Raw genomic sequence first — 27,500 nt, forward strand, 5'->3', positions numbered from 1 at the left:
TTGAGGGTAAACAGAGAGGAGAGAGAGGGGAGGGGGCGAGCCAGCAACACACAGAGACAGAGCATGAGAGGCAGAAAATGAGAGCAAGTAAGAGAGAACGGCCCAGCAACAGGGACAATGAAAGATCGAGAGACAGAGAGAGAGAGAGAGAGAGAGAGAGAGAGAGAGAGAGAGAGAGAGAGAGGGAGGAAAGGAGTTGATGTTGATACCATGAGAAAGCATAAAGGCTTTCACATTTTTCCTGACTGCCCTGCTTTTCATCTTGAATGTGACCCCTCTCCAGTCTATAACAACACGGACAGAGAGAGAGAGGAAGGGGGGGGGGGGGGGGTGGAGAAGAGGGACGCATGCCAAATCTTCCACAGCTCCTGCCAACCTGGGCCTGTGCCAACTCCTCTCAGCACACTGACAGAGTGCCCAAAGGAGGGGAGGAGGAGGGGAGGAGGAGGAGGGGAGGAGGAGGGGGGAGGGTGTCCTCCGAAGACCTGCGCCAGATCCTTTCCTACCTCCTCCCCCTGTCTCTTTAAATGAGCTCGCACTGTAACGTTTGGCGGGGACCTGAGGTGATTACCCAGCTGCCTGTACCCAGGCAAAGCCCAGCGGATTACAGCCCTTACATAAACACCAGCCAAGGAGCCCAGAGACCATCCAGCCCTGCAGATCGCCTGTGCTCGTCCTGCTCAGTGGGAGCCCGTCTGCCTGACTCCGCCCCCCACTCGTCCTGCTCAGTGGGAGCCCGCCTGCCTGACTCCGCCCCCCACACGCCGCCTCACCGTAACCTGCCTGCTGGAAGGGCACGCTCGCACCGGCAGAGCTTTCGCACGCACTCTCTTTCACACTAGCGCACACAAACTTCCTCACACGAGCATAAGGGAGGGAGGTGGGGGCGCATCGGAGTGGGGGTGAGAGAGAGAGAGAGAGAGAGACAGTGTGAGAGAGTGAGGGAGAGAGAGGGACAGCCTTTGCAGAGCTGGGCCGTCCCTTGTTGGCCGTGTGCGTCTGTGTGAGCAGATCCACTGGAGCAGACAGCCATGCCTGCCCCGGAGGAGCTGTGCCTCTGCCTGGAACGCTGCAGGCCTGCCAGGTGCTGCGTATTCAACCGTCGGGATCTTCTTAGGACAGCAGAGTTAAACACATTAGCATAGGGGACCGTAAGCCTCTTACGTATACGTGCAAGACATCCACAGGTCGGCCCTCCTGGACGCGTGCACCGTGGCCACGGTCGTTAAGGCCAGCCGGGGGGGAGGGGTAGGCTAGTTTGGGCTGTGTGTGTGTGTGTGTGTGTGTGTTTAGAGCCAGTGAGTCTAGCGTGTAGGGCTCTTGGGAGGGGGAACCCCTTTTGGCAGGCAGGGGTATCACCGTGGTTACTGGCTCATGAGAAAGGGTGGCTACAGCTATGCAGGCGGGGGTGGTGGTGGTGGGCTGGGAGGGGGTCTGACCCCTGCCCCGCCCCTCCCCCCCTGGGCTGGGGCCCTGTGGTCATGGTTACATAAGCCCTTCATAGAAGCCCAGCTCCCAGCGGGCTGCCCGGCTAATCCCCTGGGATGGAGCGCTCGGCTAATCCAACTGAGGGAGAATGGAATTGAAGACATTAACCGGGATTAACTACGCAGGGCCATGTTCAAGGGCCAGCACCAGCCATCAACACAACCCCCCCTCCCCTGGCCTGACCACTGGGGGAGGAGGGGTCAGGAGACGGAGGTTCCAAGCCCTCTGGGAGGCCTGGCCCCTCCTCCTCCCTCCGGCTGGTATAAACACTGGGGGTTGTGGGCTGTGCCCTGCTAGCGTGGATCACCAGGAGGCCCGGGGGAGATTAGCGAGACGCAGAACCGAGAGTCTCTCTCACACACACACACACACACACACACACACACAGCCTTTTACGATGGGTCATGAAAAAGAAAAAGTCAGCCGCAGAAAAAATTGACTCAAAGTGAAACTGTGATTGGTCTAGAGCAGCACGCTAGGTAATAGTTTGTTCACAGATTGCGTGACAGAACGTTGAGATATACAATCTCACCCACATGCAAGTACAACAACCGCCAACATGCAGACAGAGTTAACATCAGGGCATCTGAGGGCAACAGTGACTCCGAGCTCAGTTCTGACATCCAACAAGCTGTGCCCTCACTACAGACAGACACATCCTCATCAATCCCCGGACACCAACCCCTCACCCAGGGCGCCGCATGCAGCCATGGGAGAGTCCTGCCCAGAGGGGGAGGGGTCACAGCTGGATCCCCCCTCAGGGAGTGGAGGCCATTCAATCATTGACTGGAGCGGTCCGCCGACCGCCCGCACTGTGAAACGCAGCAGCCCTGAGCAAACAGGCAGAGTCCCGGCCACCTAAAGGCAGGCGGGCCGGACCCCAGGGTAATCTTCAGCCAGCAGCCATAAACAGGCATGTTAATGACCGCAGTGGTCGGCCTGGCTGATAACACAGACAGAAGGGTCTGTCTGTCTGTCTGTCTGTCTGTCTGTCTGTCTGTCTGTCTGTCTGTGCAGAGATCTGAGGCTGAGGCCAAACCACACACAGGCAGGAAGACAGACAGGCAGACAGACAGGCAGTGAGTCAGACAGACAGGCAGGAAGAGGCAGGAAGAGACAGGTAGACAGGCGGACAGACAGACAGAAACAGACAGGCAGTGAGTCAGACAGACAGGCAGGAAGACTGGGGGCCCGCCAGCACATGGCTGCACACCAGAGAACAGGAAGTCACGGCCACATGCACATGTCACCTCTTTCTAGAAAACACAGCAGCGTCTACAGGCTGGAATATTTCTATGAAAACAAACGACGACGGCGACGGCTGCGTTTTTGCCGCCTTTAAAAAAATTAATAAAAAATGTTTTCGGATCCCCAAAAACGACGTATTTGACAACTTTTCTCCCTTTCCTTTTCTCTCGTTACCTTTTTTGGCAGTTTCCATCTCATCCTCAGTCCAGCGTGAGCTCTCATTCATCTCCAGATTGGCTGAAAGAAGAAAAAAAAGGAGAAGCACCACGTTAGAGCAGGCGGGAAGGGGAGGGGAGTACCGGGGTCGAGCGACACAGGCAGAGAGAGAGATAGAGAGAGCGTGCGTGCGTGCGTGCCCGCGAGAGACAGTCAGAGACGAGAGTGCACGAGAGGGAACGAACACAGAGGGGGAGGGAGGGGAAACAGAAAACAGAGAGAGAGAGAGACAGAGAGACAGAGAGAGAGAGTGTGGGTAGGAGGGCAGGGCTGCTCATGAGGCGTACACAGACCCAGCCCGTCCTCAGCGGCTGTTTGCTTTACAAGTAGGAAGCAGGAAGCCCGGGAGAAAGTGGGTTAATGATTGTAGACGTAACGCCTGTTCTCCCACGGTACACCAGAGGCTCGTGTGGCGCTGTGAGGCCAGCCCGGCAGAGGACAGCAGAGGTGGGGTGTCCTCTGTGCTGGGCCGTGAAGGGCACAGCGGGCCGGGCCGAGCAGGGGGGAGCAGGGGAGCTGAAAGCCCCCCGGGCCCTGGGCCACCGGGGGATTCCCTGGGACCGGGGCTGCAGTAGCAGCAGGAGTGGAAGGAACCGCACGCACACGCAAGAAGTGCTGAAACATCAAAATCCCTTCCACACCCTGCAGCTGGTGTGTGTGTGTGTGTGTGTGTGTGTTTGTGTGGCTGACTTGTCACTACAAGCAAATACAGAACTGGGCCATTGCTGACTTATTGCGAATCTTGCCGTTAAATATGACTGTTTTAACTGTGGTAGGATTGCATTGGGATGGGAATTCTACTTCGTACCTTCTTGAACTTTTTGAATTTCATATGAAATGAGCTACAGATCACAACCTGTAGAATAGCATATATCATAGCAAGAAAAGGCAACCCCCCCAAAAAGTCTTATTTTAAGGGAAAGATGTCAATCTAAATGAGGGCCTTTAGACACTGAATGCTGAATGTGTCTCCAGACTCCAGACATGTGCGGAGAGGGCCTGTCGTGAATGTGGGACAGGGTGTGACAGCGCACCCTAGTGGTATGGTAGGACAGTACAGCTCAGTGTTGCATGGAGAGCTCAGAGTCGCCCTCACAGTGAGAGGGGAGCAGCAGTGATGTACACCGTCATGCACAGTGATGAAGACAGTCATGTGGACAGTTACGTATACAGTCATGTGGACAGTTACGTATACAGTCATGTGGACCGTGTCATAGACAGTGATCAGTGGTGTAGACAGTAATATAGTCAGTGATATAGACAGGGATATAGACAGTGATATAGACAGGGATATAGACAGTGGTGTAGACAGTGGGGTAGACAGTGGTGTAGACAGTGATATAGACAGTGCTGTAGCCAGTAATATAGTCAGTGATATAGACAGTGCTGTAGACAGTGATATAGACGGTGGTGTAGACAGTGGTGTAGACAGTGGTGTAGACAGTGATATGGACAGTGGTGTAGACAGTTATATCGACAGTGGTGTCAACAGTGATATAGACAGTGGTGTATACAGTGATGTAGACAGTGATATAGACAGTGATATAGACAGTGGTGTAGACAGTGATATAGACAGTGATATAGACAGTGGTGTAGACAGTGATATAGACAGTGGTGTCAACAGTGATATAGACAGTGGTGTATACAGTGATATAGACAGGGATATAGACAGTGATATAGACAGTGGTGTAGACAGTGATATAGACAGTGGTGTAGACAGTGGTGTAGACAGTGGTGTAGACAGTGGGGTAGACAGTGGGGTAGACAGTGATATAGACAGTGGTGTAGACAGTGATATGGACAGTGGTGTATACAGTGATGTAGACAGTGATATAGACAGTGGCGCAGACAGGGTCAAAGACGGCGTTCCAGACGGCGGGCAGACTGACCCAGCTCGCTGCTGAGCAGCGGTGTAGCGGTGTCCTCCACCTCGTTGGTCATGGAGCGCGTGATGCGGCCCTTGCGGCGGCCCTGGCTGTTGGCCGTGCGGCGGCCCTTGAAGGGCACCGTGGGCTCCTTGTCCTCACCGTCCTCCCCAGACGTGTCGTCCCTGCAGACACAGACACACAGGAGGTCAGCCGGGCCTCCTCATCACCCTCCTCCTCCTCGTCCTCACCCTTCTCCTCACCTCCTCCTCCTCCTTCTCCTCCTCATCACCCTCCTCCTTCTCCTCCTCGTCACCCTCCTCCTCCTCCTTCTCCTCATCACCCTCCTCCTCCTCCTTCTCCTCCTCATCACCCTCCTCATAACCCTCCTCCTCCTCCTTCTCCTCACCTTCCTCACCCTCCTCATCCTCTCCACCCTGCTGGAAGCCTCAGCCTGAGAGATGCCAAAAACAAATAAAACAGCTACAAACACCCTCCCTCCCTCCCTCCCTCCCTCTCTCCATCCACGCACGCGCACGTGGGCAGGAGAGCGTCCTCTCTGCAGGCCGATACATCCACCGTCAGCAGAACGGCAGGCCAACAAGTCAGTCAGAGCGGGTGAACCCGGCCCTCCTCCATTCGTCTTCCCTCCGGCCCATTAATCTTCCTGAGGGGGACCTGCTGCAGCCCTAAATATAGGAGCTCGAGCTGAGCCAGGCAGGCAGCCAGGCTGGCAGGCAGGCAGGCTGGCAGGCAGCAGGGGGCCTGGGAGCCAGGGACAGCCATGAGCAGGTGCTTCATCACCATCACTCCTGTGCTCTGCTCTGCTGTACCCTACTGTGATCTACTGTACTCTACTCTCCAACACTGTACTCTCCTGTGCTGTGCTGTGCTGTGTTCTGGTCCAGTGTGCTGCTACCTCACCTCCAGTGCAGGGTGCCACCTGGTGACAGCCCCGACGAGGACTTCCTTTAGAAGGGTTGGGTCACATGACGAGGGTCTTTCTGAGGTGTTTAGCTGTCATACGTTAACACCTGTGAGCATTTTCCTGTGGAGACGTCAGGGCATGACACACACACACACACACACACTCTTCTTTCCCCTCACCCACGCAAATTGCTGGCCTACTAGAGAAAATGTTTTGCTAACCGTGGATCATTAACAACTGGTCAGTCCTATCCATGTATTCCTAAAGGAAAAGATAAAGGGCACGGGTGTGGAATCTTAAACATGTTCCAGCCTGCTGGGATTGAGAGGGGAAAACTGGAAAACAGCTGTAAAAGAGAAAAAAAAAAAAAAAGACTGGAGGAGGTTTCCAAACTGAATGGAAACTCTGGGCTGCAGGCCGGAGAACTCCAGCCCTCGCTCAGAGAAACCCCCGCATGATGACTCCTCCATGTCTCCCGCCCCCAGCCAGCTCCAGACTCCTCCGGCCACCAGGAGCTGGACCCTGTCACCAGGGACGTGGGGGGAGGGGAGGGAGGAGAGGGAAAACAAAAAAAAGGAGGGAAAGAGACTTACTTCATTCCATCCTCCTTGTCCTCGCCCTCCGTCTTCTCCTCATCCCTCTCTCCCTCCTTCTCCTTCTCCTTCTCCTCCTTCTCCTTCTCCTCCTGGCTGCTGCGGTTCACCTGTTGCTGCTGCTGCTGCTGCTGGCCGTGCTGTTGGAGGCGGAGGGGGGGTGGGGGGGAGAAGACATACACCACTCCATTACTGGGATGATCCCCCGGTAACGCGAGACGTGTCGGCGATACGTGCGCTCGCTTGCCGAACGGCGGCGCGCGGGCGGCGCTAAAAGCGGGCAGATACTTGTGGAAAATAAGGTGCGTGTGGAGACGAGAGGTCACACCGCCTGCCGCGTCCCTCCACGCTCAGCCTACCCCAACCACCGTGTCACATTCATGACCACTTCCTCTTCCACTTCCTGTCTGTCTGGTCTCGGGAGGGGGAGGGGAGTTCAGAAAAACACAGGCGGCCAACTTCCTTTAAGGTCCCTGAGGCTTCACCATAGACACCCTGTTAAAAGCCGTCCCTGAAGGGTGTGCAGGAGGGCTAGGGGCAGACCTCCTGCTGGGGGCAGACCTCCTGCTGGGGGCAGACCTCCTGCTGGGGGCAGACCTCCTGCTGGGGGAAGACCTCCTGCTGGGGGCTCTGTCAGCGCCCCTATCCTGCTGGAGGTAGAGCCTGCTGCTCAATCCCTCTCATGCCTCCTCTAATAACACAGTCATTACATCTGGCTCTGGGCAAGAGCACACACGAGGACAGAGAGGCAGAGCACAAGAGAACGACAGGGAAACAGAACAAGGGAGACGGGAAACGAGAGTGAAAAGGAGCGCGAGAGAGAGAGAGCAAGAGAGCTAGAAAGAGAGAGAGCTAGAGAGAGAGACAGAGAGAGAGAGAGCTAGAGAGAGCAAGAGAAAGAGAGAGCTAGAGAGAGAGCTAGAGAAAAATAGAGAGAGGATCGAGTCAAACCAAAACGGACCTGGAATTCTACTCTCCTCCTTGTTCACCCTCTCCACCCGCCCCAACATTAGTTCCACCAAACACAGTAAGTGAGGCTTCATCGCAGTCGGCACTCCCCTCGCAGAGAAATAACCATGGTGAGAGCATGTCTCTCCTCCCAGGAGCATCTGAAGACAACAACATCAGCCTAATCATCTCCGTCTACTCTAATCACCTCCATTAGCCTCCTTTCCACCCCCACCCCCCTGCTCCAGCCTGATGTGCTGCAGCAGTAAGCCTGCAGCCCTGCAGCCGGTCTAAAGACTCTAGTTGAGGCAGGTGATGGAGTTCCCTCCCTCTCTCTTCTGTCTACAGGGAAAGAGAGAGAGACAGAGAGAGAGAAAGAGAGACAGAGAGAGAGACAGAGACAGACAGAGAGAAAGAGAGACAGAGAGAGAGACATAGAGACAGAGAGAGACATAGAGACAGACAGAGAGAGAGAGACAGAGAGAGACAGAGAGAGAGGAGAGAGAGAGAAGCAGAGAGAGAGAGAGTGTGAGAGAGGGGCTCATTCAGGCCAAAGTGCTCATTACCTTTTGTGTTGAGCCATCAGTACTCACCATCGCTCTCCTCTGCCTCTCTAGATGTCATTAACGTGAGCGGCTGGGCTCCTGCTCGTGACAGAACTGTGCTCTCTCTCTCCCTCCCTCTACTCCCCCGCTCTCCCTCTCCTCCCTCCCCATCTGTGTTATTAGCGTTAGCTAACGCTCACACGCAGCTCTGTAAAGAGGCGGCATCGGGCGCACTGAGCGACCTCGCTGAGCGACCTCGCTGAGAGCGAGCGCTAGGTAACGAGCGGAAGGAAGGTGTCTCCGGGAGACATGAGGAGGCGCGGGGCCGACACCCACAGGGAAAGGTTGCGGGGTAATGAATGCGCCATTTCATTAGCGCCTATCGCTGTGCTGTTTAACGGCCCAACACCCGATCTGAGACTAAGTAATAACCAGGATCTCATTAGCGATGGAAACGAGCTGTTTAAAAAAAGAAAAAGAAAGGGGGAGGGGGGGGGGGGTGTCGATACGGACACATTAGGCCTGACATGAGGGGGCGGGGGCAGGGGGGAGTCACATGATCAGTGGGCATGCATGACCCGCAGTGATCCCACAGCTCAGCGCGCCGTGGCGGTTTGATGTCTCCGTGGCGACGTGCCACTAAGTGGCGCTCGGTTGGCGGCGGTAACCTTGACACCGGTCTCGAGAGCTCCGGGAAGTGAGGAGGCGGGGGCGGGGCGGGAAGAGCGGGGGGGGTGGAGGGGGTTGTTGCCTAGGCGCTGAGCCGCGGGCGGTACCATACCTGGCTCCGGCCACGACGGCGGTAGTTCCGGCGCACAATGTTCTTGTAGTGCTCGTTCTTCTTGGTCAGGTAGTAGAAGAGCACGCACTCGGCCACCGTCTGGAAGAGAGGGGAGCGTCAGCGCCTTTCTCTGCTGTCCTCCCCCTGAAGGGACTCTATTATTCAACAGCAGGGGCGCCTACGCATCAAAACACTATGGAGGGGTGAGAGAACGCCTGAGCATCGGGTGCCACTCTACCTTTCTCTCCAGGAACGAGGCGATCAGGCCAAAGTTCTTTGGGTGCTGGATGAACCTGCGAGAGGAAAAAAGCGACAGTCAGGAGGAGGTGTGGCCTGCGTGGGGGGGGGGGGGAGGGAGGGTGTGCAGGATGAGCAGGAGGATCAGGTAGGCAGGTGTGTGGGTGATCAGCCCGCTGCAAGCCTGCAGGATCTCTCTCTTTCTCACACACACACACACAAAGGGAAGGGAAGGGAGGGAGGGGGAGAGAACGAGTTGGAGAGGGATAGAGCGAGCGACAAGGGAGAAGAGAAAGAGAAGGGAGCAAGAGAGGGAGAGACACTAAGGGAGAGAGAGAGAGAGAGAGAGAGAGAGAGAGACAGAGAGAGACAGAGAGAGAGCACGCTGGAGAGGGAGAGAGGGGATTTGGCGCTCTCTGACTGAGACGGCACAATGCAGCACGTCCCCAGACACAGTCCGCCCTCTCAGTTACTCATTTCATCCGGCTTTAATCCACATTCATCTCCAACCCCATTCACCCTGCTCGCTAGCGCCTTCTGTCCTCCATGTCCTCACAGCAGGCAGAACGTACATGAGAGGGCAGGGCTAGAGAGAGGGAGAGAGCATGTCTGTTCCCTCCCAGACACTGATCTCTGCCTGTGAGCTTAGCTTGGTTAGGCAGCTCAGTCAGTCACCCCACCCTTCTCACGAAAGGGGAAGGTTCACTTCCTCAAATACCGAATGACCTTTAGTATAGGTCACAGAGGACGTTCCAGTTAAATCATAACTTTCATTTGATTGTCTCGTGGGAATGTCTTCACATTTTTGTGTCATTATATATTTCGGGTGAGTCTTTTCCCCCCCTAGGGGGGGGTGTCAGGGGTGGGGGGATACGGGGGGAGGGGGTCTTACTTGTCTCTGAAGGTGTCCTTCTCCTGCTCGCTCCACATGTTCATGACCTGCCGGTCCTTGTACACCTTCATGGGGTCGTCCATCAGGCCGTTCATGTTGATGAACTTGATCCTCTGCTGTTCAGCGTCAAACAGCATGGGGGGAACCACTGCCAGCTGCCTCATCTGCTTCTCAGTGTTCTGACACAGACACACACACACACACACAGACACACACACACAGAGACAAACACACAAGCACAGAGACAAACACACACAAATGTCTAGGAGTGAGTGGGGCTGCACAGAATGACACAGCTACTCCGAGTGGACAAAAGAAAACAGCCGGGGTGCAGTGAGGCTAGTGTGAAATGTGCAAGAGGTCAGGACATGAAGAGGAAGTTGGAGGGAGGGAGGGCACTGCAGCTGGGGGCTGAGGCAGCGAGGGAAGCTGTGTTGGAGGAGGTGAGACAACAGGAGCCAGACTGACTCTGTAGAGCCGTGCTGGGCCCTGCGTGACACCAGAGGAAAACACTGCTCCACTGGAGCTGCTGCTGGGGCTGACTAACACCCCCCCTCCCCAGGGCAGGGCAGGGCCAGCACTAACCCCCCTCCACAGGGCAGGGCCAGCACTAACACCCTCCCCAGGGCAGGGCCAGCACTAGCACCCCTCCCCAGGGCAGGGCACTCCTTGCTGGGAGAGACTAGGGCAGAGGACAGACAGGAAGTGACATCTCCAACTGGGACATAAAAACTCCCTTGTTAAGCAAGTAGCAAAGCTTAGGTGTGTGTGTGTGTCTGTGTGTGTGGGGGTGGGTGTGTGAACCCATATGGGTCTGCACGCAAGTCAAGGTCATCTTTATTATCCCCAGGGGACGGTTTGATTCACAACCAGCAGTAAATAAATAGTCATCATGGACAATCAAAACGCATCCAAAAAATTAATACAATTCCATGAATGAAATAACATTCTATGAATGAATGAATAATGTAATTGAAAAAGCCAATAGAAGCAGGGACAAATGAGTTCTTAAATCAATTGGTCCTGCATCTTGGCAGATTCTATCTGCAGCCAGACGGAAGCAGCCTGGAGCCCAGAGTGAAGCCGGAGTGAGCAGGGTGAGCGGGGGCTGACTGGGGTCTGTTAGCATTAGCATTAGCCTGGACGGGGACAGGAGACAGGGAGAGACAGGAGACAGGGGAGAGACAGGAGACAGGGGAGAGAGGAGACAGGGGAGAGACAGGAGACAGGAGAGAGAGGAGACAGGGGAGAGACAGGAGACAGGGAGAGAGACAGGAGACAAGAGAGAGACAGGAGACAAGAGAGAGACAGGAGAGAGGAGAGAGACAGGAGACAGGGGAGAGACAGGAGACAGACAGGAGACAGGAGACAGGGGAGAGACAGGAGACAGGAGAGAGACAGGAGACAAGAGAGAGACAGGAGACAGGAGAGAGAGGAGAGAGGAGAGAGACAGGAGACAGGAGAGAGACAGGAGACAGGGGAGAGACAGGAGACAGGAGAGAGACAGGAGACAGGAGAGAGACAGGAGACAAGAGAGAGACAGGAGACAGGAGAGAGAGGAGAGAGGAGAGAGACAGGAGACAGGAGAGAGACAGGAGACAGGGGAGAGACAGGAGACAGGAGAGAGACAGGAGACAAGGGAGAGACAGGAGACAGGAGAGAGACAGGAGAGAGGAGAGAGACAGGAGACAGGGGAGAGACAGGAAACAGGAGAGAGACAGGAGACAAGGGAGAGACAGGAGACAGGAGAGAGACAGGAGACAAGAGAGAGACAGGAGACAGGAGAGAGACAGGAGACAGGAGACAGGGGAGAGACAGGAGACAAGGGAGAGACAGGAGACAGGAGACAGGAGAGAGACAGGAGACAGGAGACAGGGGAGAGACAGGAGACAGGAGAGAGACAGGAGACAAGGGAGAGACAGGAGACAGGAGAGAGACAGGAGACAAGAGAGAGACAGGAGACAGGGGAGAGACAGGAGACAGGGGAGAGACAGGAGACAGGGGAGAGACAGGAGAGAGGAGAGAGACAGGAGAGAGGAGAGAGACAGGAGAGAGGAGAGAGACAGGAGACAGAGAGAGACAGGAGACAGGAGAGAGACAGGAGACAGGAGAGAGACAGGAGACAGAGAGAGACAGGAGAGAGGAGAGAGACAGGAGACAGGGGAGAGACAGGAGACAGGAGAGAGACAGGAGACAAGAGAGAGACAGGAGACAAGAGAGAGAGGAGACAGGAGAGAGACAGGAGACAGGAGAGAGACAGGAGACAGAGAGAGACAGGAGAGAGGAGAGAGACAGGAGACAGAGAGAGACAGGAGACAGAGAGAGACAGGAGACAGGGGAGAGACAGGAGACAGGAGAGAGACAGGAGACAGGAGAGAGACAGGAGACAAGAGAGAGACAGGAGACAGGAGAGAGACAGGAGACAGGAGAGAGACAGGAGACAAGAGAGAGACAGGAGAGAGGAGAGAGACAGGAGACAAGAGAGAGACAGGAGACAAGAGAGAGACAGGAGAGAGGAGAGAGACAGGAGACAAGAGAGAGACAGGAGACAAGAGAGAGACAGGAGACAGGGGAGAGACAGGAGACAAGAGAGAGACAGGAGACAAGAGAGAGACAGGAGACAGGAGAGAGAGGAGAGAGGAGAGAGACAGGAGACAGGAGAGAGACAGGAGACAGGGGAGAGACAGGAGACAGGAGAGAGGAGAGAGACAGGAGACAGGAGACAGGAGAGAGACAGGAGACAAGAGAGAGACAGGAGAGAGGAGAGAGACAGGAGACAAGAGAGAGACAGGAGACAAGAGAGAGACAGGAGAGAGGAGAGAGACAGGAGACAAGAGAGAGACAGGAGACAAGAGAGAGACAGGAGACAGGGGAGAGACAGGAGACAAGAGAGAGACAGGAGACAAGAGAGAGACAGGAGACAGGAGAGAGACAGGAGACAGACAGGAGACAGGAGAGAGACAGGAGACAGACAGGAGACAGGGGAGAGACAGGAGACAGGGGAGAGAGGAGAGAGACAGGAGACAGGGGAGAGACAGGAGACAGACAGGAGACAGGGGAGAGACAGGAGACAGGGGAGAGAGGAGAGAGACAGGAGACAGGGGAGAGACAGGAGACAGACAGGAGACAGGGGAGAGACAGGAGACAGGGGAGAGACAGGAGAGAGACAGGAGACAGGGGAGAGACAGGAGAGAGACAGGGGAGAGACAGGAGACAGGCTCCGTGCGAGGCTCACCTCTTGCTCGGAAATGCCGTCGATGATCTCGGAGACCTCGTGCTCGCTGCGGGCTGCAGACGAGGCCAGCCCTCCTCCACGCTGCCCCACGCGGCTGCTCAGGACACACACACACACACACACACACAAAGGAGACACACACACGTTCAGCCTGACAACGCTTCCACAACTACAAGCACAAGCCCACCCGCCCCCCAAACTTGGCGTGTCCACAGCAGATCTGTTCCTCGTACGACCATGTCGCTGCGGTGTGCGTAGGGGGCGGGGCCCGGTGTGCGTGGGGGCGGGGCCTCACCTCTGCATGCGCTCCTGCAGCTCCCTCTGCTTGCGGATCTCGGGGAACTGCTTCTCGTAGTACTCGCGCACCTTGCTCTCCTTTGCCCGGCGCCGGGGGTTGCTCTCGATGCGCTCCACCTTCTTCTCCCACGCCTCCATCAGCTGGTCGTAGCGCTGGCAGAACTTCTGCTCCTGAGGACGGAGAGAGAGGGGGAGAGAGAGAGAGAGAGAGAGAGAGAGAGAGAGAGAGAGAGAGAGAGAGAGAGAGAAAGAGCGAGAGAGAGAGAGAGGGAAAGAGGGAAGGAGGGACAGAGAGAGAGACAGAGAGAGAAAATGTTTAACACCTCTCCTCTGAGTCTCGCCTTTCTCATTTTAGGACCATGTGTTTATGTCCTATTGCAATTGCCGTAGTCGTAGGTCAGGGTTGGCCGAGTCTGAGGGATGTCAGGTCTCCCTGTACATTCCTGGGGTAAAGTGGAGTTAGACTCCGGTGCTCCCCCCTCCTGCAGCTCAGAGAGGAGCGGGGGGGTCCAGCCCAGACCGTAAAGCAGACCATTAACCCTGGAGGAGACACTGCTCCTGGAGGGCTCTTAAAACAGCTGGCCCCGTCTCTCTCTCTCTCTCTCTCTCTCTCTCTCTCTCTCTCTCTCTCTCTCTCTCTCTCTCTCTCTCTCTCTCTCTCTCTCTCTCTCTCTCTCTCTCTCTCTCTCTCTCTCTCTCTCTCTCTCTCTCTCTCTCTCTCTCGCTCTCTCTCTCGCTCTCTCTCTCTCTCTCTCGCTCTCTCTCTCTCGCTCTCGAACTGTCTCTCTGTAGCCATCTTTCTCTCATATCTCTGTCATCTCCTCCTCTCTCCTCTCACTCTCTCTTGAACTCTTGTCTCTCTGTGCCCATCTCTCTCTCCTCTCTCTCTCAGCTCCTCCTCTCTCTCTCTTCTCTTTTCTTCTCTCTCTACCCATGCTCTCTCGCTCATCTCTCCAGCCTATGGCTAAGGCTGAAGTGTTAGTGGTCTGACCAACTGAAGTGGTCCGTGAACACCGGCCGTATGCTAATCTGAAACTCTAATGTGGCCTTTTGGGCAGCTGCCGACAGATAAATGCAAGAACCGGTCTGCAAGTTAGATCGCCGCTGTAGTCGGTCTGACTGAAATACTGAGCGCTTGACTTGTGTTAATGATTAACTGTCGAGGGCTGGTGATCCTGAGGGTATCCACCTCGCTGTGACATCAGGGCCGGGACGATTGATCCAACCGTTATTTATAGCTGTGGCTGAAGTCCCTGTACTGCTCAGTCATTGACACACACACAGTCTCTGTCCCCTTCTTGGACAGCAGCCTTCATGTGATTTAGAAGAAAAAAAAAAGAAAAAAAAAGAAGCGATCTGGAGGCCTCGAATCGCAGACATCTTTTTATAGTCCTTTCATTTTTCAGAGGCCATCTCAGGCACTGCAGAGACACCCTCACTGGGAACGTTACAAAAGATCAGGCGCTCTGCGCAGCGGCGCTCTCCCCGGTCCGACTGCAGGACGCGGCCCCTCGCTTCCAAGGAGCCTCTGGCCCAGTTATGGGCCAGTCATCTGTCACGCAGCGGTCCCTGCAGAGCCGCGCACGCGGCCGCGCGCGTGTGTGTGCACTCTCTACTCACCCACTGCTTGCGAGCATGGTTTCTCCTCTTGAAGTACAGGATGAGCTTCTTCCTCATCGCCTGGTTTCTGTTAGAGCGAGGAGGAGACGAGGGGGGGGGGGGGGGGGGGGGAGTCCAGGGAACGAAGAAAAAGAAAGACAGAGAGGAATTTCAGTGATTGCTCCAAATGTCGCCTCAGTCAACACATGAGATAAGTAACAACTGAGGCATGTGGATCGGACACAAACAGACTTTCTTTTTTCCCTTTTTCTTTCTTTCTACAAGTCCAACATTTCGTAGGCGGTTAATTTTCCTGTTCGACTCTCCAAGTATAAACTCTACTCCTCTTCACCCTCCCTCCTTCTCCCTCCCTCCCTCTCACGCACAAACACACACCCATGCCAATGTTTGTCCCTGTATGCCACGGCTAAATCGGAAAACACCAAATTGCTCAGCGAGGAGGGAGAGAGAGGGAAGAGAGAGAGAGTACAAGCGAGGGGTTGGAGAGCAGGGGAGATAGAGAGACACTGAGATAGAAACAGAAAGGAGAGCGAGCGAGCAAACGAGAGCGAGCGAGAGACAGAGGGAACAAGTCCAGCTCAGCTCGTCTGGTCTGGGAGTCAGAGTGCTTCAAATAAAGGTCAGGGCCGTAATCTTCTTAGGCTGACGCTCCGTTATCTGTTTCTTTGGTGCGAGATGACGTTTTATTCCTGACACTTAATCTGCCAGTTGTAAGGTCACGTTCGTCCTGATTCATCTCATCGTGTTCCACACTAGTCACATCAGCTGGGGATTCAGGACCAAGGTCAACAGGCAAGTTACTGCCATGAGCAGACATGACCAGGGTGACGGAGGGTGAGGGGGTGTGTGGGAGGGTGAGGGGGTGTGTGGGAGGGTGAGGGGGTGTGTGAGAGGGTGAGGGTGTGTGTGAGAGGGTGAGGGGGTGTGTGAGAGGGTGAGGGAGTGTGTGAGAGGTTGAGGGGGTGTGTGGGAGGGTGAGGGGGTGTGTGGGAGGGTGAGGGGGTGTGTGAGAGGGTGAGGGTGTGTGTGAGAGGGTGAGGGTGTGTGTGAGAGGGTGAGGGGGTGTGTGAGAGGTTGAGGGGGTGTGAGGGAGGGTGAGGGGGTGTGTGGGAGGGTGAGGGGGTGTGTGAGAGGGTGAGGGGGTGTTTGAGAGGGTGAGGGGGTGTGAGGGAGGGTGAGGGGGTGTGAGGGAGGGTGAGGGGGTGTGAGGGTGGGTGTGGCAGCAGGGGGTGGGGGCATGGTAGAGTATCCAGACAGGGCAAGGTTCATAAAGAGGGACAGTGCAGCTGTCTGCGTGCATGGTACAGCGGAGCTAAAGCCCTCGTCATCAACACATAAACACTGACGAAACACTTCAAAACACCCAGGAACGGATCCAAACACAAACAAGGACGCACAAACACAAACGAGACCGCGTGCGCGCACACACACACACACACACACAGTCTCCAGTGAGGAGTGACATGGCAGAGGTAAGCAGAGGACAAGCAGGCCTGCCAGATTAAGCCCTTAAAGGACAGAGATGTCATTGTGCTCTCGACACCAGATGGTGAAGGGGGGGTTTAGCTTCTCTGGACCTTCTCAAATGCTCTCTTTTGTTGCACCCTGAACTTGGACTGTGTTCTGAGAAGTGCACTGTAATTTAGTGTAAACCACACCCAAAATGAGGCATGTTGAAGACAAGTTCTCTAACTATTCATATACAGGATCTGAATTCATATACGGGAACTGAAATAGGGCATTGGATACACCCGAGACCTATCTAATGTCTCCAAAACCATTTAGCATGAGAAAGAGAGAGACAGAGAGAGGTGGGGGAAAGGGAGTGTGTGTGCATCTGCATACCCGTGTGTGTGTGTGTGTGTGTGTGTCAGAGACTGAACCCCTCACAGACCTCATCTGTCTCTCTAGGGACAGGTGCCAAGGTTATCAGACCAGTTAGAGGAACAAAGACATCAACTGTGTCGGATCAAAGCTCAGCGGCACTATTTAATAACACACACACACACACACACTACACACTACACAGAGCTAATTGCTTTGAGGCAATAATACTGGTCAAACAGAGTCCTGATCAAAAGGAGAGGAGAGGACAGTGAGGGGATGAGGTGACCAGCCCAGCAGGCTGCACCGAGGGAAGGCAGGTCGTCCACACAGAACACACAGCTGAGAAACACACAGCTGAGAAACACTCAGCTGAGTTTCTCTCTGTCTCGCGAACACGCACATTGTCCCACACACAGGGTCTCTCTCACACACACACACACACACAGGGTCTCTCTCTCTCACACACACACACACAGGGTCTTTCTCACACACAGGGTCTCTCACACACAGGCTTGGAGCCAGTCCCTTGCTCCCCCACGGTGCGGCAACTCACATTTTGATGTTGTCATGGTACTGCTTGGTGTCTGAGGGCTGGTTGTAGAGGGGCTGCAGGGCAGAGGGGAGACAGAGGAGGGTTAGCCAGGCCGCCAGGGGCAGGGCCCATCTAGAGCTGCTAAACAGTCTCCGCTGATGTGGAAGAGACACGTCACGGTGAGCAGTTTGTACCGTTAAGACAGTCACAGGCACATCCATTCAAAAGACACATCACGTGTCTTTGACTCTGGCACATGGGACATAGTGTACAATCATCTGGTTACTACAACACGTGTGTACCTGCCTCAACAGAGAAAGAGAGAGAGGGGGAGAGAGAGAGAGAGAGAGAGAGAGAGAGAGAGAGAGAGAGAGATAGATAGAGAGAGAGAGAGAGAGAGAGAGAGAGAGAGAGAGAGAGAGAGAGAGAGAGAGAGAGAGAGAGGGAGGAGAGACAGAGAGAGGTATAGAAAGAGAGCAGGAGAAAGAGGCAGAGAAAGAGAGGCGAAGGGGGAGAGGAGGAGATAAAAGAGAAGCAGTATCCTGGATGACTGTCAGTCCTAGCTGTCTCTCTCCCCGCATCACTGAACACATCATCCCAACAGTGAGCGCTGGTAGGACCACGCTTCCCAGGGACTGGGGCCTATTATGTAGGTTAACGGGCTTTCCCTCCCTCCCTCCGTCAGGTGTGCAGACGTCAGGTGTGCAGACATCAGACTCACCAGCTCCACGCGGGGGCCCAGGCCCTCCAGGACGCGGTGCGCCTCCTCTGCCTTTTTCTGGGGGGGGGGGGGGGGGGAACACAAACACGTTAACAACTCCCGTCACCGCGGCAACACGCCTTTTGCGCCCGCTCAATCGCTGACGTCCGGCTTCCCGGGCACCCAGATGACACTGGAACTATTATTAGAGCTTTTAACACGAAACTCACAGGCAGCGAGCCTCTCCGCTCTCCTCTTCCGGAGAACAGATTACTCACCTCCCCGAGTAGACCGTCAGGAGAGGGGGGGAGAGTATGGGAGGTAAGAAGGGAGAGAGAGAGAGAGAGAGAGAGAGAGAGAGAGAGAGGCAGGCAGGGATGGTTGGTGGGTGGGTAGCTAGTGTGTGTGTGAGTGTCTTCAGAGCTGATCCAATCAGAGATATGTCGAGATCTGACGAAACAGAGGAACCAGAGAGAAAGATCTCACCTCTGTGTCGTGCTCAGAGCCTGTGTCGTGCTCAGAGCCTGTGTCGTGCTCAGAGCCTGGGTTGTGGCAGACAACACCCCTCTTGATGAGGAGGAGGAGAGATGGGGAGAAGGAAATACAAGCATCTGTGTGGGTCTACCACAGATGACCTCTACTCAGCTCAATTTATAGTTAGACTTGCCACTTGTGTGTGTCTCTCTGTGTCCCCCTCCCCCCTCCCCCTCCCCCTCCCCCTCCCTCTCCCTCTCCCTCTCCCTCTCCCTCTGCCTCTCTCTCTGCCTCTCTCTCTGCCTCTCTCTCTGCCTCTCTCTCTGCCTCTCTCTCTGCCTCTCTCTCTGCCTCTCTCTCTGCCTCTCTCTCTGCCTCTCTCTCTGCCTCTCTCTCTGCCTCTCTCTGTAGTGCTCCATCATCTCTACTCTGCCCTCCGCCTGTACTTCTCGCTCCACTTCATCGATCAGACAGATTGTCCTTAGTGACACCACATTCACTCCTGCTTTCCATCTCAGTCGACTTCCCTCAGTGACCACAGCAGTGTGGCTGCCGGAGGGAGGGAGGGAGGGAGGGAGGGAGAAATTTGAAGGAGAAAAGATGGAGAAAGAAGAAAGAGAGTGAGAGGGAGAGCAAGCGGAAAAGTGGAGAGAGAGTGAAAGAGAGAGATGTGGGGGGGGAGTGCAAAGGGGGGTAGTGCGGGGGGGGGGGGATAGTGTAATGGGGGGGGGGGTAGTGCAGGGGGGGGGGGTCTTGTGAGAGCAGCCAGGGACAAAGTGAAGCATCATTCCTCTCTCCAAGCTTCAGGTGCAGGTGTGAATGTTCCGACGTTCTCACACACACACACCCGTTCACACACACACACCGGCGTACGTTTGCACACCGAACACATACAGAACACCGGCCGAACAATCCCCCCCACACACACACACACTGCACCAGCACACACACACACACACCTCCACCCGGGCTCACCCAGGGAGCCCACAGGTCATGTGATCATTACTCCCGCGCCGTTACATTCCCGTTAATGATCCTCGTCATCAAACCTTTCTGCCATCGAGGAAGGACACTCGCCCGGAGCCCTCTTCAAACCAGAAGCTGCAAACAAACTGAAAATGACTCTGCGTTCCGCCACAGAGACTGCTTTGTGAGCAGTGTTCTGGAGGAGGGAGGAGGGGAGAGAGGAAGGGTGGGTACCAAAAAAAGAGAGAAAAAACACGCTGCCTGTCCATCATACTTGGCCAAACAGATGAAGTTACTTACTGAAATAATGGGGGGGGGGGCTGGCTGGAGACATGATACTGTTAGAGAGAGACAAAGCTGATCCTGTGTGCTGAGCCTTGACAGACCAGAGCCGGCTTCCTCCAGTGCCCTCTCATCCCGGCCAATAACAGCACAGGCCGCGCCAGCACCAAGGCAGCCAGCCATCGCCAGCCAGGAACGTCAAACACGCCCCCCGGTGGCCACACAGAGGGACTGCTGCCCAGGCCCGTGACAGTGTGAGCTGGCTGAGTATGAGTGGACAACCAGGCTGTCTCTTCGACCTCCCCTCCCCTCCCTCTCCTCTCCTCCCCTCCTCCCTCCCCTCCCTCCCCTCTCTCTCCTCTCCTCCTCCCTCCCCTCCCCTCCCTCCTTCCCTCCCTCCCTCCCTCCCTCCCTCGCCTCTCCTCCCCTCCTCCCTCCCCTCTCTCTCCTCCTCTCCTCTCCTCCTCCCTCCCCTCTCCTTCCCCTCCCTCCCTCCCTCGCCTCTCCTCCCCTCCTCCCTCCCCTCTCTCTCCTCTTCTCCTCCTCCCTCCCCTCCCCTCCCCTCTCCTCCCTCCCCTCTCCTCCCTCCCCTCTCCTCACTACCTTCCCCTCCCCTCCCCTCCCCTCCCCTCCGGTCTTCCGTGCGTGGTGCTAGCACCGGCCATGTGAGCAGTTTGAGTGGCGTGATCTCCAGCAGGACCTGTCCCCGCGCCGGGGCCTAACCCAGCCTGCAGGGGCAGACGACACGGGAGACACCCCTGACCCCGGCTGGGCCAGGGGCCGAGGCCGTCTGGGCCGGGGGATGAGGCCAGCTGGGCCAGGGGCCGAGGCCGGCTGGGCCGGGGGACGAGGCCGGCTGGGCCGGGGGACGAGGCCGGCTGGGCCGGGGGACGAGGCCGGCTGGGCCGGGGGACGAGGCCGGCTGGGCCGGGGGACGAGGCCGGCTGGGCCGGGGGCCGAGGCCGGCTGGGCCGGGGGCCGAGGCCGGCTGGGCCGGGGGACGAGGCCGGCTGGGCCGGGGCCGGCTGGGCCAGGGGCCGAGGCCGGCTGGGCCGGGGGACGAGGCCGGCTGGGTTGGGGGCCGAGGCTGGAGTAATTACAGCCAGGTGCTTGAATACACGAGAGCACTGCTCTGACAACAACCAGGGCAGCCCAGACAATGAGGCTGGGGAAATATCCACACACACACACACACACCCCCTGAAAATACATAGCAAATCTCAAACAGTATTACTGTAGCTGGTAATGAAAACACTCCCAGCTCCAAAAGGAACCAAAGCCCTGTGAGGAGTCTGGGCTGGGGGGCTGAGTGGGTCCCTGTGAGAGAGAGAGGGGGGGGGGAGAGGGAGAGAGAGAGAGAGAGAGAGAGAGAGAGAGAGAGAGAGAGAGAGAGAGAGATTGTGAGTGTGTGAGAGAGAGAGAGAGAGAGAGAGAGAGAGAGAGAGAGAGAGAGAGAGAGAGAGAGAGAGAGAGAGAGAGAGAGAGAGAGAGAGAGAGAGAGAGAGAGAAGAGAGAGATTGTGAGTGTGTGAGAGAGAGAGAGAGAGAGAGAAGAGAGAGAGAGAGAGAGACAGAGAGAGAGAGAGAGAGAGCAGTGTAGAGGGGGTAGGGAGTGCAGCTGAGGGCTGGAGCACTTAGTGACAGGGAGGGAAGTGGAAAGTGTTCCAGGGGTCAGGGACATGGATGAGTCATCCTTACACTTCCAGGCTTTCAGATGAGCGCGCCTGGAGAGCAGCGGGCCGGTCTGGACCGGGCTGGAGGAGGTCAGCTGTGGCGTGATTCAGCTCTGACTGGTCAGTCTACAGGCTGGCCCGGGGGCGGGGGCGGGGGCCAGAGGAACTGGCTCGCTGGGCTCTTTGTTGTCCACACTGGAAGTCTCGCCCACACCACTCTTCTACTGAATACGACGATCAAATTGAGCCATTTTCTTCTTCAAAAATGAATAAAAACAATGTTTCCACGCGGTACTTTATAGCGTGTCCTGTCTCTTCTTCCCCCCCCCCCAGACACCTCATGCATTAACGATCTACAGAGAGATATCTCCTCTTACATCCCACAAACAGAGGGCTGCCTTCATTACTGTCTGCTGCTCTCTGCTCAGCACACAGGGGGAGGGAGAGATGGCCAGAGGTCCCGGCCTTCGTCAAGCAGACCAGGGTCTTGGCCTGACACACCGACACAAAGGAAAGACTGTCGACCGTGCATTTGGAAGAAATGTGCTGCCATATATTCCTATACATTTGTATGACCGCCACTAGGTGGACTAAGAGCGTTGAAAATGGAGCTCTCAGGCAAGGTTCTAGAGACTGTACGCTCTGCAAGGTTCTAGAGACTGTACGCTCTGCAGGGTTCTAGAGACTGTACGCTCTGCAAGGTTCTAGAGACTGTACGCTCTGCAAGGTTCTAGAGACTGTACGCTCTGCAAGGTTCTAGAGACTGTACGCTCTGCAAGGTTCTAGAGACTGTACGCTCTGCAAGGTTCTAGAGACTGTACGCTCTGCAAGGTTCCAGAGACTGTACGCTCTGCAAGGTTCTAGAGACTGTATGCTCTGCAAGGTTCTAGAGACTGTACGCTCTGCAAGGTTCTAGAGACTGTATGCTTTGCAAGGTTCTAGAGACTGTACGCTCTGCAGGGTTCTAGAGACTGTACGCTCTGCAAGGTTCTAGAGACTGTACGCTCTGCAAGGTTGTAGAGACTGTACGCTCTGCAAAGTTCTAGAGACTGTACGCTCTGCTTTCACTGTACAACGCCCGGCACGCGAGGCGGCAAACCATTCGTGCGTACTGTAGTTGCACGGAGGGAGTCTTTGAAAGAGGTGCGCGTGTGCGAAACAGAGATTAAAAGGAGGAGAAAATGCAGCGAAAGCAAGATAAAGAGAGAGAGAGGGGAGGAGAGATAGAGAGAGAGGGGAGGAGAGAGGGGAGGAGAGAGGGAGGGGAGGAGAGAGAGAGAGAGAGAGAGAGAGAGAGAGAGAGAGAGAGAGAGAAAGAGAGAGAGAGAGAGAGAGAGAGAGAGAGAGAGAGAGAGAGAGAGTATCTGATCAGACCTGAGGGCTTTTCTGGGGGCTGAGAGATGAGAGGCTGCAGTGAAGAGATTTAATACCTGCTGATTCCACCTGCCAGCTCTCTCTACAAGGTGTGGTTAAGGCGGGAGATGGAAAAGACAGGCCTTCATCCTAATGATACAACCACACACACACACACACACACACACGCCACACATTATATTTTTTTGCTCTGATAATCACCAGTGAGAGCAGCATCCCGCTAGTTCTCATCAAACAGAATGAGCTCCAATGCCCCAAACTGAAGTGCAGCCCACAAATACTGTGCTGGATCCCGCCCCCTCCCCCCCCCCCCCTCCCCCCCACTGTGAATTTCCATTTCCAGCCCACACCTGCAGTCAGGCTGTCTGATGTTTTGACACGGTGTCTCCATGGGTGAGCCATGCATGGATGTAGAGCTGCACAGCTCTTCTCCTGCTCACAAGCTCAGATCAGTCCAGTGAGAACACACTGAGCCCAGGAGAGATGGGGGGGGGGGGGGGGGAGCCTCTCTCTATGTCATGAATACACTCGCCGGCTGCATGGGTAATGAAGTGGAGCTGATTTCAGATGCAAGGTGATTCAGACTGGAGTGCTAACCCACACAGAGGTGAGGTGGAGAGAGCGGGTGTGCGTGAGAGGCCGAGGGAGGAAGAGACAGGAGAGAGAAAGGTGAGAGGGAGGGCGGGAACAAAAGAAAACAGTCAAAGAGAAGAGGAGAGGGAACCACTTCATTTCAACCATCGTGGACATGTGTGCACGAACACTGTGTGTGTGAGTCAGGGAGTGTGTGACTCAGGGAGTGTGTGCGCGTGTCAGGGCATGTGTAAGGGTGTGTGTGTGTCAGGGGTGTGTGTGTGTGTGTCAGGGGTGTGTGTGTGTGTGTGTCAGTGCGCGTGTGTCTGTGTGTGTGCGGTACCTACCCTGTTCTCGTCGTAGATGATCTGGACCAGGCTGCGGTGCTTGGCCTCGCTGGGCGGGGGGGAGATGGAGCGCTCGGGCTCCTGGGGCTTGGCCGCGTCCTCCTCCAGCTGTTGCTGTGGAGACAACACACCCCGAGAGCTGACTGGGGGGGAACGCAGGCCCTGGAGAACCCACTCGCCGACAGAGAATCGTGCGGCTGTTTTGTGCCTGACCGGAGCCGTGTGTTACCGTGGCAGCCAGGGCCCCGTGTGTTACCGTGGCAGCCAGGGCCCCGTGTGTTACCGTGACAGCCAGGGCCCCGTGTGTTACCGTGGCAGCCAGGGCCCCGTGTGTTACCGTGGCAGCCAGGGCCCTTCTCCTGCCGCCTCATCCACTATTTCTCCCTCTTTCCCTTCTCTATATTTACATTACATTAAGTCATTTAGCAGACGCTCTTATCCAGAGCGACTTACAGTAAGTACAGGGACATTCTCCCCGAGGCAAGTAGGGTGAAGTGCCTCGCCCAAGGACACAACGACATTTGGCACGGCCAGGAATCAAACCGGCAACCTTCTGATTAATAGCCCGGTTCCCTAACCGCTCAGCCATCCGACCCCCTTCTCTCTGCTCTGTGTCTTTTCCAGGCGTGATCTGATCAGGAGAGAAAGGCCCCAGGGCCCGCGGTAACAGTGCACACCTAATGGTCCAACAGCCATGACGGTGTCAATTTCCTTCTAGAAAGATCCACTATCTCCCATCAGTGCACATCAGTGCTGGATCCTCTGGGCATCACCAGGGCTCTCTATCAGCTGCAGCACACACACTGAGGGGCTGGGAGCAGAGGAACCCTGGCTGGCTCAATACCACGCCTGCAGGCAGAGGGACCGGCTCACACACAGTCAGACACACACTGTGTGTGTGTGTGTGTTGTGGGTGGGACTGAGGCTCCATAGGCTGTCAGCGTGTAGTGAAGTGATCTGTAATAAAGTCAGTCCTTACAGCTACCCCACCACTCCCAACCACCCAAACCACTGCTGGGAGGCCTGAGCCTGGGCCTCTACTGGGGTGGGTGGGGTGGGGAGGCAGAGCTCCCAGGGGCTCCACCGCAGAGTGAAGCGTGATGGATTATCCCGTGCCACAATCGAACCGGATAAGCACACATTCCCAGAGCCCACCCCTTCCCCTTCCCCCAGAAACCCACCACGGAGTAAAATAAAATAAACCAGCAGTCCTGAGGCTGGCTGACACAACACAGGCTGGCTGGAACCTGAGCCCCGGCCCCCCCCCCCCCCCTTTCTCTGCCAGAACTCTTTAAATAAAGTTTTACCACACCACTTAATTGCTCCAGATGTTTTAATGCTTGGAGGGAGCTGAGGAGAGGAAGGCAGTATGAAAGGGGGGAGGGGAGGGGAATGGGGGTCACTGTTAAAAAAAGAAAACATCCATAAAAAAACATAGTGTGTGTTGAGGGAACCAGAGGGGAGGGGAAGAGGAGGGGGGGGGTTCTCGATTTATTTTTCTAGGTAGCAGAGCTTATCCTCTCAATCATTCGCGGGGCCTCGCCACTCTGCCTCCCTCTTCCTGCTGCAGTTGCCCCGGTCCGGCCCTCGACCCAGCCCCCTCCCGCCCCCCGCAGACCGTGCCACTGGTTGCAGGTGGCTTAGATTTATTAGGCAGCGTTTTGAGTGTCAGCCAAACAGGGGATGGGCGGGAGGGGGGGACGGCTGGAGATATCGGCTTGCTGGGGTGGGGGAGGGGGCGGCGTCTGGGAGGGGGTGGGGTCTGGGAGGGGGTGGGGTCTGGGAGGGGGGCGGGGGGAGGTGGGGCGGGCGTCGTGACTTAGAGAGCCGCACCACGGAGCACTTTGTATAAAACATGACGTGGCACGCGGCCAAGAGGGAGGTGGCGAGGCGGCGAGGCAGGAATATGAGTGGTTTACCAGCCCCCCCTCCCCCCTCCCAAACCCCCGCCATGATCCTCCCCTCCCCCTGGGGGAGCTGTTATTTATGGCCTTATATATTTTTAACCTACTTTTCTCCTAAAAGAGGAAAGCCAGGGAGGAAGGGAGAGGGAGCACAGCTGCCGAGCAGCAGGGTGACGGAACTCTCGCTACGGCAACCAAAGAATCACTCAGATACCACAATTCAGTTGGTGGTGCCTCCTTTCCCCCCCCCCATTTCTTTTTAAAAACACACATTAGCCATCAAAAGACAGACAGCCCCCCTCCCCCGGCCCCCCCCCCCGGCCCCCAGCATCTCCTCCACCTGTTTCTTGCGCAGCTTGCAGATCTGCTGCTCCACCATGGTGATCTCCCGGTCCACGCGGTCCATGTTCTGGATGAGCTCTTCCTTGGAGAAGCGGGCCGGCACCAGGTCCAGCTCCGAGTCCATCTGGGCCGGGCTCACCGGGGACACGGGCTCCAGCTTCCCCATGGAGCTGCCTCGCTCCTGGGGGGAGGAGAAGGGAGGGGAGAGGAGAGATGGGTTTGCCTCAGAATCACATGGATGTTGATACAGAACATATGGTCTTTGCAGTCTGCTGTCCTGGGGCTTGGCAAGCGACGTACACAAGGTTTAGGATCCAGATTGTACCCTCTGGTGAAACGCTTGATGGGAGAGGAGGATGCCGATTGGGTGAGTGTGAGGGGCGTGTTGCTTTCAATCGAATGTTTGTTTAAAGCTGATTGGGATAACAGCCCTCCTTGCCGGCCTTATTGAGTTACAGGTTAAGGAACAATGAGGCAAGGCTGGCCTCAACGTTCCCCCCAGACTAGAGAGGATCTCAGAGGACTGGTCTGGGACCTACAGGCTACAAAGCCCCTCCCTCCCCCTCCCTCCCTCCCCCTCCCTCCCTCCCCCTCCCTCCCCCTCTCTCCCTCTCCGTGAGAGATCTATGATATGGGTTCTCCTAATAGGCACATGACCCAAACACACTGGCTCTCCATAGTAAAGGCAGCGCTGCAGTAATTAAGTCCTCTGGGTAATGGAGGCCTGTGTCAGTGTCTCCCAGACTCTCAAACACACTAATGAACAGTCATGCGCACACACACACACACACACACATATCTCAGAAAACATGGCTCTTTTTGAGGGACGCTCGTTCTAAAGATGAATCGCGTCGACTTCAAGGATAAGGGATGGGAATAATTAAGAGGTTTATTTTAGGGTTCATCAGGGCTTGTTTTAACTCTGGGTGATTTATTTGAGCATTGGCTTTAAGCATAAAGGACTCGATCATAGTAGCGGGCTCTTGATTACAAAGATCTGGTGAGATGTTCAGGAGGGTAACCATCTCAGCTCCCAGGGAGCACAAAGACAACCTATCCCTGTGTGTGTGTGTGTGTGTGTGTGTGTGTGTGTGGCCAGGCCTGCGTGCGAGTGTGTTTGTGTGCGTGTGAGGCCACCTCCTCTCCGTGTGCGGTGAGAGACTTGACACATCACAGCACGTTAAAACGAGAGAGCGTGTGATCCAGCTTTTGGTCTTGTTCAGCGTTATTTTTAAACGGTTCAAATGAGCGTTATGCAAGCGGCTAATCTGCTGGAGTGAAGCAGGCTGGCTGGGTCTGGATCCTTGGCCCCGCTGCGGAGGAGATGTCAGCGGAGGAGGAGAGGGGTGGAGGGGGGAGGAGAGAGAGGTGGAGGGGGGTGGAGAGAGAGGTGGAGGGGGGTGGAGAGAGAGGTGGAGGGGGGAGGAGAGAGGAGGGGGAGGAGAGAGAGGTGGAGGGGGGTGGAGAGAGGGACGGATGGTGTGAGAGAGAGAGAGGGATGGAGGGAGGGAGGGATGAAAAGGGATGGAGGAGGATGGATGAAGCGGCCTCAGGCTGCAGAAGAGGATGACTCACACATGCCCGTCATCGACACACTAAGTGGGCTTTTGTTTG

The 27,500-nt window shown here is 55.9% G+C and overlaps 1 protein-coding gene across 1 annotated transcript in view; it reads right to left on the reverse strand.

Annotated features, from left to right (window-relative positions):
• ncor2 (nuclear receptor corepressor 2) overlaps positions 1-27,500 on the reverse strand; it is a 77,240-nt gene that overhangs the window by 22,103 nt on the left and 27,637 nt on the right. Inside the window, 13 exon segments of the mRNA XM_084690875.1 lie at positions 2,911-2,973; positions 4,842-5,002; positions 6,339-6,478; positions 8,613-8,711; positions 8,851-8,905; positions 9,742-9,920; positions 12,977-13,070; positions 13,272-13,444; positions 14,894-14,960; positions 17,274-17,326; positions 17,974-18,030; positions 23,641-23,754; positions 25,885-26,067. Of these exon segments, the coding sequence (XP_084547001.1) occupies positions 2,911-2,973; positions 4,842-5,002; positions 6,339-6,478; positions 8,613-8,711; positions 8,851-8,905; positions 9,742-9,920; positions 12,977-13,070; positions 13,272-13,444; positions 14,894-14,960; positions 17,274-17,326; positions 17,974-18,030; positions 23,641-23,754; positions 25,885-26,067 (1,438 nt within the window).

The sequence above is a fragment of the Hypomesus nipponensis genome, chromosome 24 (genome assembly GCF_054491055.1).
Source record: "Hypomesus nipponensis isolate SF chromosome 24, ASM5449105v1, whole genome shotgun sequence".
NCBI classification, from domain to species: Eukaryota; Metazoa; Chordata; class Actinopteri; order Osmeriformes; family Osmeridae; genus Hypomesus; species Hypomesus nipponensis.